Raw genomic sequence first — 21,100 nt, forward strand, 5'->3', positions numbered from 1 at the left:
CCCCCACAAAATCTTCACTGAGTTATGTGATGAGTCTTGGATGCTAACAGTAAAATACTTCCAGATAAAGTTTATTGATTTAGAGGACAGGGACATAAAAACCAAAAGTCTCAACCAAAAAGTCTTTGCCTAGTGAAACTAGGCAAAGAATTTGAGGAAATTATTTTAAAGTTCTTTTCAGAACACTGGAGTGAACTCCTACTTTAAAAGCACGGGCCTTGTGGAAATAATAGATGTTTGTTACAGTAGAGAAAATTAGGCACAGATCAGGAACATAAGTGTGTCACACCTTTGCCTTTGCATCTGTTCAATGAAACCAAATTAATAAATTTGTCAGCTCCACTCCACACAATGTTATATAATTTTCAACTTTCTAAATTCCATTTCTGTTCTTGACACAACAGGTAGAACTAAAGCACACAACTATCTTTCCCAATTCCCTTTTATAATTCCTTTTGTTTCTTCTGAAAAATAAACCATATGCACTTCTTGACTGAAATATTATGCACCGTACCACTATCATACAAAAATATGCTGCAACTATTAAAATATTATTGTACCACAGTCCAAAGCCCCAGATTTTAATGTACTTTTATTTTAAAAATTGTAATTATAGCCATTTAAAAAATGCAAACATTTTTACTTTCAGCTCTTTCAGAAAAAACTAACAGTAGTTACAACTTTAAGAAACTAAAATTACGCTTATTTTCTTTATTATGCTATGATTATGACTATTATGTTTAGCACAACAGATACAAGACACAATAATTGAAATTCAACACCAGATAAAACCCACTTAACTGGTGATATTGTGGAAAACACATCTATTTTCACAGTTCAGATACAAATGCAAGCAGAAAAAAATTATAACTGTGCAATAATAACGGTGAAAATAACTGAATATTAGAACTTTGTTTTGTTTTTTTCATTCTATAGTATTTTGCAAAAAAATAGGAAAACAGTGACATAACTTGAATCCAAATTAAAAGAGAGAGACAAATAAGACATGAAGCACTACAAATCACTGACTTGAGTGGGTTGTACCACTGGCTCAAATTGGAAGAATATTCCTTACTTTATAAACTAACTTTATACTTCAATGGTATTTTTAAAATAAGAAAATCTTCTCTGTAACCCCAAATTATTAGATGTTTTTAATTAAAACATTCTGACACAGTTGTTTTTGTATTTCAGGCTGTGAAGTCTGACAAACAAATACATTTTGGTTCAGTTATATTATTCCCTAGGGAGTAAAACCTGAGTTTTTTTGATCTTGGAGGAACAGGAAGGTATCAAAGACATACAGTCTTTGCCTAACTACAGATGAATTAGGGCTTTTCTTGAAGAAAATTGTCTTTCCACTCCTGATTTGAAGAAAGTCACTGGCATTTTAGTCACAAAATACAGAGAAAAAGGACACACAGCGGAAATGCCACTCAAAGTAATAGAGCACATGGTATATGATTGAAAGAAATTATGTGTAATTAATTTGACACCACACACTGACTGCATTCTGAACAGCTGCCATTAAGTGTGAACTCTTTCTGTTGATGCTCTGCACTTTTGCATGTAAGCAAACAGCAAGTAGAAAGCAACATAAGGTAATTATACCTGTTGCAATCCTTCTGTACCATAGGCTGCCCTCATTTCTTCTATCTCTCTGCTTAGCTCTTCAATCTCTTGTTGTTTCCCAGTCAATTCATTCTCCATCACCGCTAGCTGCGTGTGAGAGTGCTGCATTCCATGCTCTGAACGAATCTCTCCAACTCCAAATTCTTCTTCCTAAATCAATCCAAGTTCCTTTACACACCATTTTTTATGTTTTATCACAATAAGTAAAGTCAAATATTATATTCTGTACCAAATGCCACCTTAGAACATTAACATACAATACAGCATCAAAGATCTTATTGCCATAGTAACCTCCTTTGTTAATATAATTCACACCTCAAAAGCACTGACATAAAGCAATTCTGCTTTATAATCTTAGTCTTAATAGATGGAGTAAATTGGCTTGCATTTCAAGTTGAATGATATACTATATTAATATAGCAAACAATGCAGATGCAGAGCACAGCATGCAAAATAAAGTATTAGTCAGTAACACAGTTTTTGTTCAAAACAAATTGAGGTTTTTAGTATTCTCCATTAGTATTACAATTCAATTTGCAATACTGTACCCTGATTAAGTCTGCAGGTATAGCTGTTCTTGTCTCAAAACTGCAACCATTTACCTGTATAAAGACAATTTCTAATACATTATTTGAAATAATGTTTGATTTTCTATTTCCCATTTATTTGAATCTTATGTGGCAATTCCTTCAGACCCACAGGAATTGTTATATTTATTTCATTTGAAATACAAAATAGCTTTATATATAGCAAAATGCATCAAAGTAAGCATAGGTAACAGGTAAAACATCTAAAATTGCAAAAATAGATACTACTGTTTTAAAACAAAAATCTTATTACAAATCTAAACGTCTAGAGAAAACAAAGGAATTCAGATTTAAAGGTCAACGCAAAGCTTTATACTTTAAATTATTAAAATACAGTACTATTGCATTTTAAATTATAGGTTTAATATTTCTATATATTATTAAACATAGTTATGCTTTCCAAAAAATTTTTATACACCACAAGATTTAATCTTTCTAAAAGCCACTTTTCTCTCCATAGTGGATGAAAGACAGTATCATAGACTCTCATCCTCAATTTGAAGGAATTTTGTGAAATTGAAAAAGAACAGAAACAATACATTTGACATAAGACGTTTGAAAAAAAAATCCACTTTCACTCACCTAACATTGCAAGCCCTTTCAGCTTCTACGAGAATTTTGGTTCTACAGACTGTGCAAACCAATAACAACAAATCTCCAAAAGGCAAGTACAGGTCAAAGTAGCAGTTACAGGTTAAAAAAAAAACAAAATGAAAATAACATTCTGTGTACTTGTGAGGAACCATAAAACAGATAGGCAGGCTTTTAAAAGAGCAGACCAATGTATAAAAATGAGAAAGCAAGAATAGCTGTATTTCTCCTTGGAGGTGTTTATTACATCCAAGCCTGAAACAAAAATAATGGTACTAGAAATGGAAAGGCATGATAGTATTTCACACCCAAATACTATGTTTAAAACAAAAAAAAGGAGCTATACTGCTCAGACATCTGCCATAGCCTAGGTCAGGGCTTACTTACAAAGAACTATCATGCCTAAGGAAATCAATAAGTGCTCTGTTACAAATGGGATCAATATAGTCATTGAGTTGGTATTAAGAGAACGAATAAATCTGCATTAGAGAAGAATTTGCAAGGCTGACAGTGCCCTCTCAATTTCTGATTTTCTCAGTAACATGAAGGCACCACAGAGAGATTACTACCTTAGTTTAGAAAGAATAAAGAAAATTGCAGCAAACGGCAGTCCAGGCAACTCATAGAGGTACTGTGTATCATTTGTGTATTGCCAGATGTTTGCTTTATGTTCAGATACACAAGTGTCTCCAAAGCGCCTGGCACCAAAGTCTTTATGCAGATTTTGGCTCATGCCCCAGATTAGTAACACTAGTAGTTTAATAGAAACTCTATTATGTAAACCTTCCTTTCCTTTTTTTAACTCCCATTTTATTTAATTGATAAAGATGTAGTATATGATTATTGTAATTTACAACAGTGGACATGCTTCTCTTCCTGTGAATCACAGCTATGTGCAACAAAGACTCTTGGATGCTTTATAACAAGAGCTAATAGGAAGGGCATGAAAGCCTTTTCTCATTAGATGTTCCAGACTCCTTAGCAGCTGAAAATTCTATGAAAGACCTTTAACTTATAAAAGGAATTTTGCTACACACATTGAGAACAACTGTCTAGAACATCAGAGATCCTGCCTCATTTCACAGTAGCCTAGGTCTCTGACATCGCACGAGTAAGTGAATCGCAGTAACGTGGCAGTCTATGTTGTTTCTCATCTGATACCTTCTTCTTTCAAATGCCTTATGTCTTCTGGCAAAGTGAAAGTTGAAACATGACAAGACAACAAACAGCACTGCTATATGTGAAAAAAAATGCCAAACAGCCACAGCAGGGTGCTGTGTTGAGGGAAACCTTGGGAGGAGCCCGGCAACTCCTGGTATGACAAATTCTGCTGTGTCAGAGCAGATAGAAAGTTGGGAATGAGTTAATAGCTTCAAAATATGTTAATTTAGAATTAATTTTTCACTCATCTGCAATATATTAATTCAGTACTCCAGACGCCAACTTGAGTGTTACTAAATGTCTGGATAAGGCCTATAGGACTCCTGTGTTTTGTCTTATGGCCTCAGTGATTTACCCATATAGAGATCTGCAAGTCCACAAATACTTGTAATGTAGATTCTTACAATTTCTTCTTTAAAAGCTTTGCAGTTCACCTTTAACACTGAAATCCTTAGGCCTTAATACCTTATGATGTTCTTAGTTACACACCCCAGCAAATGATTAAACATTTAAAGAAACAATCAAACCACACACATTTTAATATAATGGAAGCAAGAAGTAACAAGAGCTCTGGATAAAATTGCATAATCAAATAATCACAAAATAAGAAAGGATTATATTTTACAATACATTAGCTACTCAGTAGCAACAGTTCTGGTGAACAAAGGATATGAAACAAATGAAGGTTATGGAAGTCCCTCAAAGGACATTCTGTCTGATTGTTCTTCCTTCTTCGTATTTTCAAAATAACTCACAGAAACAGTATTTACAATTATAAAGTAAAATATAATCTGAAGTCTATTAGCTAAAAGTAAAGGTTTAATTTATATTGCATCAGTAAATACATATGCTTAAGATAAATGAAAAGAATCTTCTTTCTGAGAAACACAAGGAAAACCAACTTCCACCACTGAACCAAGGCAGCAATTCATGACAATTGCCACTAGAGGTCAGGACTGAATTTATGAAATCACTGTACCCTGTTCAATGTTCCTTAGAGCTTGGAAGACCTGAAATTATACCTCAGAAATAGCAGTAATAATATATGATGTGTAACTACTTACAACATTAATGCCAGTACTACAGAGATGTCCCTTTATATAGAAAATTCATGCTCAGCATAAATCAATACCTACTGTTCAAACAGTGGAAAGCATAGAAAATACCTTAGTGCATAAAAATAATATAATCTATTACATATGGGCAAGCAGACTTTTGCCTAACAATTGTTTGATTTGGTAGTAGAAACATACAGAAGAATCTGGAATGGACTAAAAATTTTACCTCGTGTTTTCTTCCCTTCCCCCCCCTTCTTTTACATTTTGGACACCTGATTCCTTCAGAAAAATTAGGATTTAGACCTCGGACACTCTTTGTCAATGTTCTCAGCTCTCCTCAATCTTCTAGTTATGTCACAACTGACTATATGAAATCTAGCTAAAATTAGCAATTAGGTCAACCTGGGAAAATGAATTTCAGTGTATTTTGGGGGGGAGGGTTTTTTATACTCCATAAAAAAAGCCATTTTTGGTTTGTGATGAAAATAATTATAATCCTGTAATATAACTAAGGTAAGCAACTTCTGAAGGACAACAACTGATGGCTTTTTAAAATATCATGGCTTGATATATTTTTCTATATATTAATAGCGCAGCAACAGGTTTCTTTATGTAGTAGTTCAGGTATAGAATTTCGCTAAAATTAAAAAAAAAACCCAAAGACTTTGTAGACTTCATATTAATCATCTTTTCAGAGCTACATTTTGCAAATTGGGAAGAGAGTCAATAAGAGGAAAAAAAAACAAGTGGAAAAGTCTTTCAGTTATACCATAAAATTGAGGCATACAGAAAATGTATGGGGGTAACTTTACCTTACACAGTTATAAAACCCCCCAAAAATCCTACTTGTTGGAAAAAGCCTAACTACCTTTAGTTCTGAGTTTAGACCATAACCTTAAATAGATAACTACCATTATAATTTAATTTAAGACTAGGTGTCATTCCTGCGCAAACTGAGTAATTTGTCCTAAAAGACAAGCTCATATGAAAGATTTACCAGTCTTCACTTTGGCTAGCAATAAATGTCCTTCAGGACAAGAACTCTCATATAAACATACACTGGTTCCTTCAATTTTGCTTAGACAACTGTATTGGTTTATAATTGTGTATCTGATAAGTCTCCTAAAGAGGGAAAAACTTACCACTAAATTTCATCCAATTCTTCAAGAGAAGGGTCTAAAGAGTTAAAAACAACTGACTTATTTTATCAGCTACAATAAAACAATTTATGACCTATTTCAATTTGAAGCATGTCAACCTCAATTTCAACTTAATTTCTGGCAAAACCCACTTAAAATAATACAGATGTTCTAATCACTCAGGAAACGGATCAACAGACCTCTTTCTACAAATGTGTGGTTTCTTATAATTCTGGTAACAGTTATATATTGGTAAAAAAGATAAGCTCAAGATTTTATACAACTTCATAATTACATTGTTACAGACAAAATTTAACTTAATCTCATCTTCAGGAACTGAAAAGGCTTCAGATCATTTTATTTACAGTGTGGCCATGAATGTAAGCAGAGTTTTGAATAATAAAAGTAAGACTACAGCTGACAGGAAACATATTGAGAATTCAGTTCCTAAAATATATGCATTCCTAAACATGTTGTCTCCCCATTTAAGATACCAACCAACTATAATGAGCTGGAATTAAAAAGAACTTACTAAGATAGCAACTCTGACTGCTTGAGCTTGAGCTTGTTCTTCACCAAATCCAGTATCGTGTTACTATTCACAAGTTTTGTGTGTCTATTTATGCCTTCGAAAATAACTCTCAGAGAGCTAAAAAGTATTTTTGCAAGAGTGAAAAGTGCCTATAAATGCAATCTGTCATTGCATTTTTACAGAAATCTGCAATTTTTAAAAGGAACATTCAGATGGCAGTCTGACCGTAATTCTATTGTCTTGAGTACCTGAAAAATTGCTCCCTAATATCCTCTGCAGGTACCTCCAGAAATCTTTGAAGACTGAAGCAGGGTAAAGTTAAGTGTTCAGATGTGAAAACTTAATTTTAAAATGAGAGCTTTGAATTCAACTGATACTAAACCCAAAACACTAAAATCAGAAACACATCCACAATTACCATGAGGCATTACACCAGATCTTTTCTGCATCCTATTGCCTTGTGCAAAGATGTGTTTTCTTGAGCTTTTACAATCAGGCTCCAACACTGCTTCCTACCACCTCATAAGTGATCAAAATTTCACAGTCATATTTCATCACATATGTAATATGTCTGACTTGTAAAAATACATACATGAACACCAATGACATTGTCAACTGTTTTCAAGGCTTCATTCTTCACATACTGCAAATTCCATTTAAAAGTAATCACATACCACAGTGATGCATATTCTAAAAAGGTGCAGTAAGGTCACAGCAGTTGTTCAAAAGCATGTCTGCTACACTCAATGGCAAACTGTGTGCACATATTGCCCTATCATCCTACCATACAGAAAGCAAAGTCAGATTCCCTTTGTTCTTTGCTACTTCAATTCCTTGGACAAAATAAATCACATTTTATCTGTGAGACGACCAAAATCTTTAAATGGATGGGTTTTTTTCCCCAGGCAAACTTTGCTTTAAGCCCTTGAACCTACCCCTCAACAAAAATCTTCTTTTGTTTAGAGCAATTCCAAAAGTGCCGATCTCAGAGGTATTTTTTTAAAATTTGCATCACAAAAAACATGCCACAGAAATGAATGCAATTCACCAGACCAAGGGTCCCCATGTTTCAGTCCTCTGCATTTGAAAGGAACCAATAATGAATGTGAGGGAACATTGCACTTGTACACCCAAATGCCTTCTACCAATGCAGCAGAAGAAAGTCAGGGTGCTTATAAACAAGGGCAGGGGGAAAAAGTGGGTAAGAAAGAGCCAAACTGGAGAACAGAGGGACGAGAAAAACATTCAACTAAAGGCCAAGACCAACTCTAGTAAGGAAACTTTAACTGAGATTTAATGAGAGGTCGGAAAGAAAAGCTATTCCTTGTATCTTAGGACAAGTAGAGCTGAACGTTAGCAGGATCCCAACTTAAGACAGGGAATGAAAGAGAACAGGTTTTCAAGGGAGAGGGATAAAAAATATTAAAATAAGAAAGAAGGAAGAGCAATGCTTGGAGTAAGTTGGAAGGGCTGGGAAAGAAACTAGGCTTTGGAATGACTGAGGAAGGTAAAGGAAGAATAGAAAAAGGCTGCAAAGACAGAGTTAAGAAATCAAGCAAGGAATAGAAGGAGATGAGCAAGGGAAGGTGAAAAAACTGACAGGAGTCATTACAGATAGGGAAGAATTTACAAAAAACTAGGAGATACAAAACAGATATGGAGTTGATCAAGAAAATAGGCTGGAAGAAGGAGCAAGTGAAGATAGGTCATTTACTGGGAAAGAAAAGCCATTCCCATTTTCAGGGCATGCCTAAACTGCCCACTGCAGTAATGATTTTCCTTTTGCACCATGCAGTGTGACAGGTCAGGGACATACTGTCTGCTGTGTATATTCCTTAGGCTTCACAGTAAGAAGTTATAATAGTAGCATGAAACAAATAGTTATTCTAATGCATAGTCATCTTCTCTTGTAAAAGGCTAAACTGAGAGAGGAACAAAGTATTCTAAACCAAATTTACTTCAGTAATGACACATATTTGATTACTTCATCCCCTCTTACTTGTTGCCAAGCTTAAGATTCTGGGTTGTGTTTTAAAGTATTTAGCACAGAGATCTGCAAACAAAACCCTGATTGTCCCTACAGATGGTGATTGAGACATGAAAAATTATTTTTTTTAACTAGAAGCAATCTTTACTGTATTCAGATATTCCATGGCTATTTCTTGCAAGCATGTTATTGATAGATGTTTGTGCATGAGGCAGTTTACTCCTGACAAACACAATAAACTGCTTTATTTGACAGGACCAAAGTTCCATATACACTACTACCCTTCAATGTGTATCATCAAGAGAGCAGTTGTAGATGCCTATGTGTGGTGGGTTGACCCCAGCTAGAGCTAAGTCCCCCAGACAGTCACTCACTCCCCCACCAGTGGGATGAAGGAGAGAATTGGAATGGAAAAAGCAACAAAAATTCATGAGATAAAGACAGCTTAATAAGTGAAAGAAAACAAAACATCCAAACAAATGATGCAAAGGCATTCACTCACCACCTCCCACCAGCAGACTGACACTCAGCCAGTCATTGAGCAAGGGCTGCTTTGAAACTCATTTAAACATAATTGACTTGTTAAATAGTTTCCCACAGAAAATTAGTAGAAATTATGCACAGCCAATACTCCAATGGCAATACAAAGTATTCATACAATCTTAAGGATGACATTGTTACAACAGTTTATGTATCTACTGCATTATTTATTACAGTAGTCATCCCATTATGTAGTCGACATAATGCTTGCTTTAATGGTAAATCATACCAGTAATAACATGCAACACCTTTGTCTATAATATCACATCTGCTCTTTATTTCCTTCTCTTTTTGAAAAACTATGCACAGCATTGCTGTAAACATGTAATAGAAAAGGTCAAAAGAAAGTTAGGAAAAGCATTACTTCAGTCTTACCTCAGAACTGTAATCTTCTACTGTGGTAGAAATTTCACTTTCCGGCTAAAATAAAATATAATAAAGTATTAAAATATTTACAATTAAGGCACTCTAAACAATATGATTTCCATCTGTTTCTGAGAATATACAGTATTTGAAAATATTGAGGTGTACATGAATTTGATGAGTATATATATGTAGTGAAGGATACCATCACTTCCTTGAAATTCCAGCTTTAAAAAAGTTACTTAGCTGTTGAACTGTGACCATGGAAACACTATAACCACATGACAAAATCTTCAAACAACCTACAGGTACTACAGGTCACATCTTGGAAATGTAACACTTTTTTGGGTTTTGTTTTTGATTTTTTAAAAAGAAATAGGGAGTGCCATGAAAAGGACTTGTCTCTGATGGATCAATTTTACCTAATTAGGAACTTTGTTGGCTTAAGAACACAATTATATATGCATGACTTTTGATGTTGACTAGAATTTTAAAACAAACACTCATATTACCCTTCAGCTTCCATGGAAACCAAGGAAAGCTAAAAGGACAAAGACTCAAATCTTGTGATCTAATGAATTAGAGGAATTAAAGGAACAAAGCCTTAACAAAGCCATGGTAGATGCCTGAATTAAATACAGTGTATCTTGATGAACTACATAAAATGTATCAGGTTTGAGAATCAAAATATTAGTAGGAAAATAAGCAAATTATCTATATAAGGTGCACTATAATAAGTACACTTTCTTTTTTATAAAAAAGATCACAAATAAATTTTTACATCCTGGGATAAACTCAAACCTAGTAGATAATCATAGTAAATGGCAAAGAACTTGTAAATTGAAGCTTAGGTGAGAGTGAGAAAATATGATTCTCAAAGGAAGGTGATTACTAAAAATAATTCTCTAATTTTTTAATGGTAATTTGGCCAGACATATTTAAAAAAAATAATATATTGCTGGTCCTTTCTGAATACCAATCTAAAGTAAAACAAATAAACAAACAAACACAAAACCCCAAAGCAAAACAAACCCACCAAAAATAAAAAAAAAGAAACCCAACCTAAAATAATTTTTTAAAAATTGTCAAAACCCACACAGTTCTCCATCAATTTAGGTGTGCAATATCTGTTAGCTGCATAAATAATCTTTCTAAAATGTCTCCTTCAATCCTGGATGCAGATAGTTTTTTGGTTATTAAAATCAAGTATTTTTGCCACACATTAGACTCCAACACTGTAAGACTGCATGCTATTTTTTTGCTATGAGAATCTGTAACATTACAAGTAGCCAGAATTTTACAGGCAGTCATCTTGCCCTCCAAATGGCTATGTTCACTTCCTAAGACCTGACCAATGTAATTTCAAAATCCAGTTTCTTCCACTACTAAGCATATCCATTTTGTAGGCTTCAATTATTTTTTTGGTCAACAGAAGTAATTAGGTTTTACATAGCTCATCTGTCTGAGCCACGGGGGTCTGGTTTAAAAGAAAATATTTAATATTTTAAAAAAATTCATATATATATATATATTGTTAGAAACATGGCATCTTTTGACAGGATAATGTCAAGAAAGCTATTCATCAGTCTCCTCAATGCCTTATGGAATTGGAAACAGGCATTTGTTAGACTCTGACCATTGTTTTGTACATATTCTACCAACTGCATCCCACAGCAATTTCCTGCTAGAAACAGTTACTCTCTTCTTGCAAGATATTTTAATTCTTTATTTAGTATTTTCTTCACTGGTAACATGGTTGATAGTTAGAGTACAATGAAAGACATCTCGAAGACTCCTTATAGTCAACTATCTCCATCAACTCTGCAGGTGATACTTTTAAAGATAACACTTAAGTATTCAGAAAATTAAAAACCACTTCCATCTGTATATATTCTTCAGAGGAAATACTGCAAGCTGACATAAAAAAAGGAGTACCAGTCTGTGGAATACAGGAGGTCAGTTTTAGAGTAACTTGTTTCTGTATGCAGCTAAGCATTGCTCAGAAGTCACATTCTTAGGCACTGGATACTCAATATTATCACAGGATTCACAAAAGAACTCATATACAAAATTGGCCACAAAAATTGAAAAATTATTTTTGTGTTTCTTTAGAAACCTTTTGTAGGTGACAATAAAACATTTTGCAAGAACGGACATCCAGTACTAAACTACTTGAATTAAAATGGATGAAGGTATAAGAGCAAGAACCAAGACTGAGTATACATGGAGCTGAATTCTACCTGAAGTTAATTACTGATGTTTATATGACCTCAATGAAAACTGTTACAAAAATGTAATTACAAAAGGCTGGATTGATTCTTGAACTTGCACTAGCTGCTGGTAGAAGCAAAACCAAGTTATTTTGGCTTGGCCACTTTCAGATGGGTTTCTAGTAATTCATAAAGGATCACAACTTAGTCTAATTAAGAGGACTGTTACTGGGAAGTGAGATAAAGAGAATGTAAACTGAAAATCCCTGCCATGAAAACCCTCTCCCTGGGTCATCCTTAACTTTATGGATCTATTATAAACATTCTGAATATGAAGGGCTATTCTTATATATTGCTTCATCATGTCTTTCCTAGTTCCTAACAGGAAAATTATTCAATTCAAATTCCCTGGTAATTTATGACCCAAACCAACTTACTATGATCAAATTTAAATTGTGTGCATCTTAGTGGAGACAAATGGCTGCCAAATCTGAATGTAATCTGCAGCAAGGTACCAGACTTCTCAGTGTATAAATTTCCCATATCAGAAAACACCACCAGCAGAGAGGTAACCTAAGCATTCAATTAGGTTCCTATTCTTTGGTAACATGGTCTTATAAATGTTTAATGTAAAGTGAAATACTATGTAATTCTGCAAAGACCATTCTCAAATACAAGTACTTTCTTTGTCAGTAAATCTATTACATATCAGTATTGACAGAGATAAAGGAAGGAATAATACCAGAGGTTGCCTTATGAATCAAAAAAAATTGGCAAGTTATCCTGGTAATCTTCTGGCCAGATGGTGAATGGAAAGATGACTGGCTTCAGTCAGAACCATATGCTGCTGAGAATCTACTATCTTCTCTCGTGACACTGACTTTACTATTGAACAGGCTATTTCCAAACATTTCCCTGTCTTCACTTTTCAATTTCAAAACATTTTTCAAGGGATGCCAGATTGTCTGAAGTGACTGGGTTAATTTTGACTACATTTTATTTCTCTATTATTTTTTTCAAATCCTTCATCTCATTGTACATCCCAAAATACTTCTTCTCTAGTCAAAGCCTTTAGTCGCTCTTTGCTTTCATGCTTCTATCATAGGAATGCCTTACCCACATTCACCACTTACTCCTTTTCTCACTGAGGCATCCTCTCTGTTTGTCATACTGCTTATGTTTTCTTCTTACTGTCACTTTTCTTCTCAAGAATCCTACCAAGTGTCTCCTTCTTACTCCCTTTCTGTTCCTTCCTGTCAAAATCTCAGGCACTAACAAGTGGAGTACCTTATAGAAATGAAACAATGAGCATGGATGGAGCTATAAACTCTATCACCTACTTGAGTAAACAGTTAAGCTACTCTTAAACTATTACCAAAAGGATTTGCCCTGTGAAAAACAAAAGACGAGTTACTAATCCAACCTTAGTCAATTAGCTGGTATTCTTCATCACAGAACTTTAAACTTTTCTTTTCTAAGAAGCTTTGTATAATAGCTTTTACTACTCAGGTGACTCAAGGACAATTTTACTGTGACACAGGTTAATTTCTTTTGCTTTCCTGCCATTAGGACATTCCTGCAAAGCAGTGTGATTCAACACATTGTTTCAAGACTTCCTAGAGAGGGTGATCTCAGCAATTATTTACTCTGGAAGTGGTTTTTGCTTTCTTCCATTTTTAACTGCAGAAGTCAAAACAGAAGCAGTCTTAAACCTGAGATTTTCATTGATCCAATTTATTTTCCAGGCTGTGTGTTCTAGATTTTTTTTTCTATATGGAAAAGGACACTGCAGATGTCAATACCGAAAGATACTCGTGTGTGACACAATAAATACAAAACCCAAATACAACTAGTACCTTAATATATTATTCTCTTTGTGAGAACAAGACAAAAAGCATTTAGCATGAAACAAAATACTTTAAACAAGGAATACCAGCTGGCATTTCTCTAATAAACCTAGTAAATAAACTGTTCCTCTGACAAAGGATGGGAAACCTTAGAGATTTAAGTTCAGATAGAAGGTAAAATGGAATGGCTAAGGATAGTTCTCCCAGAGTTCTTCCAATTAGATTCTGTAACTGGAGGGAATACAGGGAGATAGAGGAGCCCACCCTTAGGAACAGAGAGGGGCAAAAAAAGGGAAAGGGATGATAGTAAAACACTAACTTTGCACTCTCTAAACATATTTGTCCTCTCTGAAAAGAAACTGGTCTAACTTCAGAAGGGAAATAAGCTCCCAGAGGATTACCTCTATTTCATTTTCTGTTATTCATATTGAGTAAGATAACTCTTTTTTATCTGCATTTGGACATGCTAATTCCACTGGGGTTTAAAAAATCATACTATAAAAACTGCAAGGAGATAAACTTCTACCCACAAACTACCACAAAAGTACAAACTACCACAAAAAACCCAGTCGATATTTTTAGATAGACAGGCAGTATAGTCAGACATTCTGAGTATATTTTGTGGTACAGAAAGAACAATTCTAAATATCAATTCCAGTAAAGGATGAAATAAATAAGTGGAATCAAAATTTAGCTAGAAAATGATCCTGCATAATGCTTCCAGTAATCCTGTCTCACTCTCTTGACACAGCAGCCTATGAAGATTTAATGTTGGGTGAAAAAGCAAACAGCTCAAGGAAGCTGTCTGTAATTCTCCATTGCAGAGATTAGCCTGAAACTGCCTATTACATTGGCTGCCATTTCAACTAAGCAAGGTCCAATCCAATTACTGTAATACAGGCTCTCTGTCCCAATCATTGCACTTTCAAGAGTAAAACCAATAAGTCACGAGATTCACTGAAACTATTTCAGATATTTTCCTCTTCTATTAACACTGCACAGAGACTTCAGCAATCCCCTTCCAACTCCAAATACCAATCACTTGTTTAACATGAATAAGCAGGCCACAGACCACACTTAAACTAAAATGCTCTCCCAATTGGGAGTAGCTTTTTTTTTGTGGAAGTGAATACTGTTTTAGAAGCCACTAAGATTAAGTAATTCAGGAGAGTCAAAGTACAAATTTACATGATCACTAGGCTTATTCTTTTAAAGTCACATTTTAAAAAAGAAAGAAGCAAAACAAAACCCCCAACATATCAGAAAAATCTGTGCATCTCCGTATTTATTTATTTAAACATAAGTTGCTTTGGGAATAAGATAGACCTCAAAAAAATCGTACCCAATCTTCAGAATGTATCTATGAGTGCAACCTTTAGCAACTGCAGCACAGATATTTCTTCCATTTCTAACATCATCTGTCTTGTACTGTATGCATTCAGAGGCCAACACAGGTCACTAGGACCAACCTGATCTAATCAGACCTGCTTTGAGCACAGGATCGGACTAGATGACCTCGGAGGTCCCTTCCAACCTAAGTTATTCTATGACTCTGTACTTTACTCTGTTTCTCCAATTGTAGTAGATATATTTATCCTAACAAAGCAAGTACATCAGAAGAGTCCATCTGCAACTTCAAAATATATTTGATTAAGAAAGTTATTTCATACAGTTGTTGAATTTATGCAGACTGTTACATTATTACAACATTTTTAGTGATTCCCTCTAAGGACTTCTCTGCCCTAGCAGTCCTCTCTCTTTAGCTGTAGATAACCTGCTGCATTTCATAAAATACACCCTTCTCTCTTCCTAGAAGGCAAAAAAATCCCATCTTCACCTACTGAAATAGTTATTTTGTTATTAAATACTCTTAAAAAATTTATTACCTCCTCCAGGAAAATCTGTGAGTTGAACAGACAGTTTTATTGACTTACTATAAACAGTTTTGAAGCCCTAACATGACCTTTCTAAGAAATAAAAGCTATTTATTAAAGGTATGTATCCATAAAGTTCAAAATATCTAGTGTACGGATATTCTGTAGGCTTAAAACTGTAAAATAAATGAAACAGTTACAAGTTTTTATTTCCATGTGTGATTTAGTCTGCCTGCCTCTCCACCAAGTTAAGCTTTTTTTTAATAAAAATGCAAAAAAAATTCAAAAGTGTAATTTCTCTGTTAGTCCTCAGTTGCTTGAAATTAAATAATGGAGATAGAATGGTCTATCCTAGCACAGGACGGGCAAGTCAAAATGCAGAGCATTCATCTGTACCATATCTCTCATAAAAGCCTGCATTCACCTGGAAAGCACAAGGAATCTGCATTGAGATGCTTGTTCAGAATGCCATGTCATTTTAGAGGCAATGCTCTCACAAGTGGACTAAGCTATTCTGTAAATAACATCAGCATCTCTTGTCCCTTGTATATGGAAGAACAGTGTGTGAATTCATGTCCACTCAGAACTGAACTGGACTGCCAGTGTCTCACAGAGCACGTTACAGACTTCCCAGAGCATGTACTTTCAGCCACTAGCAATCAGGATTATATTTCATTAAGTAGTAAAAGTAGAGTAACTGTTTATCAATCTCTCAAGTCATTCAGTTCTAAGTAGTGTTTTCTAAATTCATTTCTTTGCCTCATTAACCAAAGTGACTCAAATTATGAATACAAGAAAGAAGTTCAGTTTTGTATTTTGCTGTAGCCATAAGTGCAGTGATCAAAAATCCACTGCAATTTGCAAACTTTTAATAAAACAAGATTAATTTATGCACATTTAAGGAGTACAGCAGTACCAACAAATTTTCCATAATCTATACAACACTGACTACAATAAAAAACATGACTGCCAGCAGGCAGCTACAAACTGCTCTGAACATACTAAGGTCAGACAGAAGAGGCAAGGAAATAATGCCCAAAATCTCATCCAATTCCTTTATTCTCAGTCTCAAAATTAATGGATTATTTTACACCCCCCCAAAAGTGATTTTTTTATAGGTCAAAACAAACTTACCTCAATGGTGTAAGCCTGGCTGTGTTTGATAATTTCTCCACTATGCAAAGTCCTGATAATAGCAAAGTCAGCAGTAGCAGCTGCTGCTCCCCTTCGGCTGCTGCATGTGGAGATTTCATCACCTCGAGATCGATCGGTCTCAATCCCATCTTGTATTGATTCTTCATCTTTGATGTTTGCTGTTTTCTTCTTCTTTTTCTGCTTCTTTGATCCATTTTGACCATCAGTTTGCGCCTTCCGCTGCCTAAACTGGGCAAGCTGAACAGAAGACACAATCTTGTTAAAAGTGAAAGTTTTCCTCTTATTAGTAACGACATCCTCTATAAAGGCTTAGCTGCTATTCTACATAAAGCTTAAAACTAATCACTACTGCAAACAAGTTGGAAGTTAATGCTCCATATGTGAGACAGATTATTTTTCCATTTACATGGTTTGCTTTAAATATCTTAAAAGTAAACCAACAATATATTAACAAATTCCTTCTTAGTTTCATACTAGCAAGTTACTGTTCCACAGATTGATATCTAGAAATCAAAATATTCCGAGGTAAAGGTACAAATGTCATTATAAAGAACAAATGTAATGAAATAACCTCTAATCTCATCTTTCAATTTTATAGTAACCTGAAAATTAATTTACAGAAATTCTTTTTAATTTTTATTCCAGAGACAGACAAAAGCAAACCTGTCTTCCAGCAAGTATCATATTAAGGTTTTTTTCCAAAAGTTACAAGTCAGAAAGCAGATCAAGTTATTGAAAACATCATAAAGAAATAGCAAAATAGCAAAATACATAATGAGGGAATAGTCCAAAACCAAACAGTGAGCAGATTACAAGACACACTACCTTGTAGCAAAACATGCTGAAGAACAAGAAGTCACAGGTGAGCCAGGCACACAGTTTAAAAACCAATTAGTATGTAAGCTATTCAAATACTGTAAGACATTGCCTTTTGAAGAGCTTATCACTTTTAATCACTTTACAGTGGTTTACACAAGAAAATCCATTTAAAATATTTTTTCTTAACAAGAACAGAATTTCTGTTCAAATAAGAAAAACAAACATGTCAGGTTTTACCAATTAACATTCAAAATTAAATAGATTCTATCAATATAATCTGAAAACAAGAATCATTACTTTCCAATTGAAGAATCCAAGATTAAGTGTTACAATATGTTTTATAAATGTATCTCCAATGTAAAGCATACAAATAGAGATGCTAAAACTTTAAACTTTTAACATCAACTAATATCCAAATATCATGGGTTTTTTTAAATATGCTGCAATTTTAAGAAAAATACACAGAAAAGATAGCATGTTTGCTCATGATATTCACCAATCGAGAAAACCAGGTTTCCATCCAACTTCTTCAGGAACACACAACCTAAGCAGGGCACACGGATCCCCTTTCCCAGTCTCCGTTTGGTTACAGTGCAAGCTGTCACTTGAAGTGCTCTCTGGTTCTCATCTGGCCCCAAGAGAGATGAGGAGCCCCAATCTAAATAAATGCATCGACAGATCCATTCTGTCTTGTGGCTGGTTTATGCTTTTGTCCCTTGATTTGTATTTCTTTGTGGGTTTCTTCAGCCTCCTCTTCCTTTTTAACGACTGACAGCTTGGCATATGGCTCCTGCTCTGTTTACAGGAGGAGGACCTGAAGATTTGCTGAGCCAAATATGCTCACCTAAGTATTTAATACTTACCTCCTCCCTACTACTTCTCTAATTAGTTCAACTTCATGATTTTTTTTTCTATTTTTAAAATAGGCATCTTACATTATTTCATCAAAAATCTATTAAATCCAAAAATTCTGAACAGGAAAAGAAAGGATAGTTTCCTCCTACTTCAAAGTTTAAGAGAAAGAAACAGAAACAACCAACCAACCAACCAACCAAAAAACCCCAAAACCCAACTAAACAGAGATTTAGCTTCTCAAAAATGGGAAGGGTGAAGGTTTCAGTTGTCTCCTTAGGACATTCTAAATTCTCCTAAAACTCTAAATTTATCTCAACAAAATATTTTCAGTTTATCCAAAAGACAAGCAGAATTTGTTCAAATGCCCAAAGACAGAAAGCAGACAACCCGACTTCAAGTGTAACTACAAAGAGATTCTGCTTTTTTTACTTTTTATTTTTAAATAATGAATGACATGTAGTGCCACTGGTCAAGAACTCTCTTTCCCAACTTGATTGAAACCTTCTGTAATGGCAAGTTAAGTTGGCTTTTTTAAAGCAGCTTTACAGTCTTTATTTGTCTACAAAATTAGATGTGTAACTCAAGGACAAGTGAATTACTCCTTGTCCCTCTTCAAGTATTTTGCATATTTTAACTGAGGCATCTGGGCACGCCAGATTTCTCTCCTTTCAAAATTAAGTTGTCGACTTTCACTTCTTCAGAATTAGCAGATTAAAATCTACCATGGCAGTTATAAGCAGACTTTTTTTTTTCTGTTTAAACACCAATGAAGATGGGCACACATGAAAGATAAACGCACGGGAAAGTGAGCATGTTACGTTTTTGTATTACACAGGTTCTCAAACCTCTGCATGAGCATCTACCACTTTGGAAACAACTGCACTATTAGTGATGGATGCATGCACAAATTGTAGCACTTTTTACCCCACACGTTCAAGCATACACAAAACTGTTACGCTACTAACGCAACGTAACTTTAAATTCACATTTTAAATTAGATTTTTAAAAGTAGAAATGAGAGAAAAAAGCTGTGCTGACTAAATACATTCTGTGATGCTCACACCAAAAGAGGGGAGTCTCAAATATCGAATTCCTTCTCATGAACTAGAGTTGAGGATCTATCTATGTTTCAATGACAAGAAGGAAAAAGTCTGCCAGCAGTCATGGGAGCCAAGGAAAACAACTTTTTTAGAAATAAAACTTTCAATTAAACAGAAAGGTATTTCCATATTTTGTATTTCTAGAAAAAAATATATTTTCCAGTGTGAACAAAACATGAAAAAAATACACACTGATACAATGTGTAATCCTGTCTTCCAGGCACATCAGCTTGATTATGCCAGAACTAAGCCTGTGGGGAACTTAAAGCTGCTTCAGTCAGTTCTGAATCTGCAGTTTTGAAACAATTCAATGTCAAGTCTCTGTCAAGTTACAGAAAGTTGCAAAAGTTGCAAGGAAGAGCATGTAAAGCAAGCAAGTATGCAAACACAGGAGGTACCCATGGAGGAGGAAGGATCCAAAAAAATAGAAGTTGAAGGACAACTCAGAATAGGCTCTCTGCATTGATACGCTTCCAAGGAGTGACAGAGAACGAGCACCTTTCTCTGGGAAAGTATTGGGAGAATAGCCATGATCCAACTTTACCACAGCTTTTAGCACATCTGAAAACCAGTCTAGAGTGTCTTTTATCACTATTCACCTATCTGCCAGCACATTGTCTCTAGCTTCTCCCATCATGCTGATAAAACCTTGCTTGGATCCTGAAAGCAATACTGAACCCTGTCAAAAACTCCATCAGTGTTTTTCAATAGTGAAAAACAACTAATTTTCCTCCTTGACTCTCAGCTTTTGCAACTAAATTAACTAACAACTCGCAATTCCCAGCTCAGAGGCAAAAAAGCAATCCTCTTGAAAACAGGCATGTCCACTTCATAGCATTTAAAAAAATTAAATTATGGAGTCTATGTTTATTGTCTGAAATATTTCTATCAAACCCAGTGTACAATGACATTCTTAAGTATAATAAATAGACTGAAGTTTTAAGCTAAACTCTGAGAATGAAACTATGTTTCTTTCCTTTTAATGCATAAAAAGCTACAATAAAATTGCGCACGAATAATTACATGTTTATTTTCAGATTTCCAGAGGTGCCATTTACAATAGCTGCTCAGCTTTCTATCAGTTTGGAAAATGGGAAATGAATGTTAGCACTAAATTCTCTGCATAAGACATGTTGACTCTTATAAACAGAAAAACACTTACTGAAAGTCACCAGACTACAATAGAGCAGCATGCAGATTGGTAATGGGTATACTTTTCAAAATCATTTCCCAGAATAAAATAACAATTAAATAGAAGAACTTGGGAATTTAGAGGATATATGTATTTATCTGGTTCTAATTATAACTTCTTTCTATTCATGAATCCCAAAACAACACACTGGCCCCAGTCCCACATCACAGACTGAATCAAAATTACAGACCAACATTATCTTCATTTTTAAATGCCAACATCCTCAAACTAGAGAGTCAGAAAAGCAGAAGAGAATCAACTGCTATTAGGCTCTACTCTTGAAGGGAACTAACTTGCAGAATGGAGGGGATTAGTTGTGTAAACTGTGCCACTTATGATAGCTCATGTACTGCTATAATTACAACAGGAACATTATTTATCTATTGAGCTACCTTCAGCAGATTCTAATCCTTGGCACTTCTGCCAGCAATCTAGTTTGCTGGGTTACACTGTCCATC

At 34.7% G+C, this 21,100-nt stretch overlaps 1 protein-coding gene across 3 annotated transcripts in view; it reads right to left on the reverse strand.

Annotated features, from left to right (window-relative positions):
- Nucleotides 1-16,714, reverse strand: part of AKAP9 (A-kinase anchoring protein 9) — an 87,647-nt gene extending 70,933 nt beyond the window's left edge. For 2 of the 3 annotated variants that reach the window (XM_018075298.3, XM_018075299.3), the window contains exons 1-3: nucleotides 9,603-9,640; nucleotides 2,181-2,234; nucleotides 1,612-1,782 (exon numbers count right to left, since the gene is read on the reverse strand). In XM_018075298.3, coding sequence (XP_017930787.3) covers nucleotides 1,612-1,740 — 129 coding nt within the window. In that variant the 5' untranslated portion in view covers nucleotides 1,741-1,782; nucleotides 2,181-2,234; nucleotides 9,603-9,640. Of the gene's footprint in view, nucleotides 1-1,611; nucleotides 1,783-2,180; nucleotides 2,235-9,602; nucleotides 9,648-16,655 lie in introns of those variants that run through there. The other variant, XM_018075297.3, reaches the window with a different exon arrangement.
- Between the last annotated feature and the right edge of the window lie 4,386 nt (nucleotides 16,715-21,100).

This window comes from Manacus vitellinus, unplaced genomic scaffold, assembly GCF_001715985.3.
Source record: "Manacus vitellinus isolate BGI_N305 unplaced genomic scaffold, ASM171598v3 scaffold_3_pilon, whole genome shotgun sequence".
Lineage (NCBI taxonomy): Eukaryota > Metazoa > Chordata > Aves > Passeriformes > Pipridae > Manacus > Manacus vitellinus.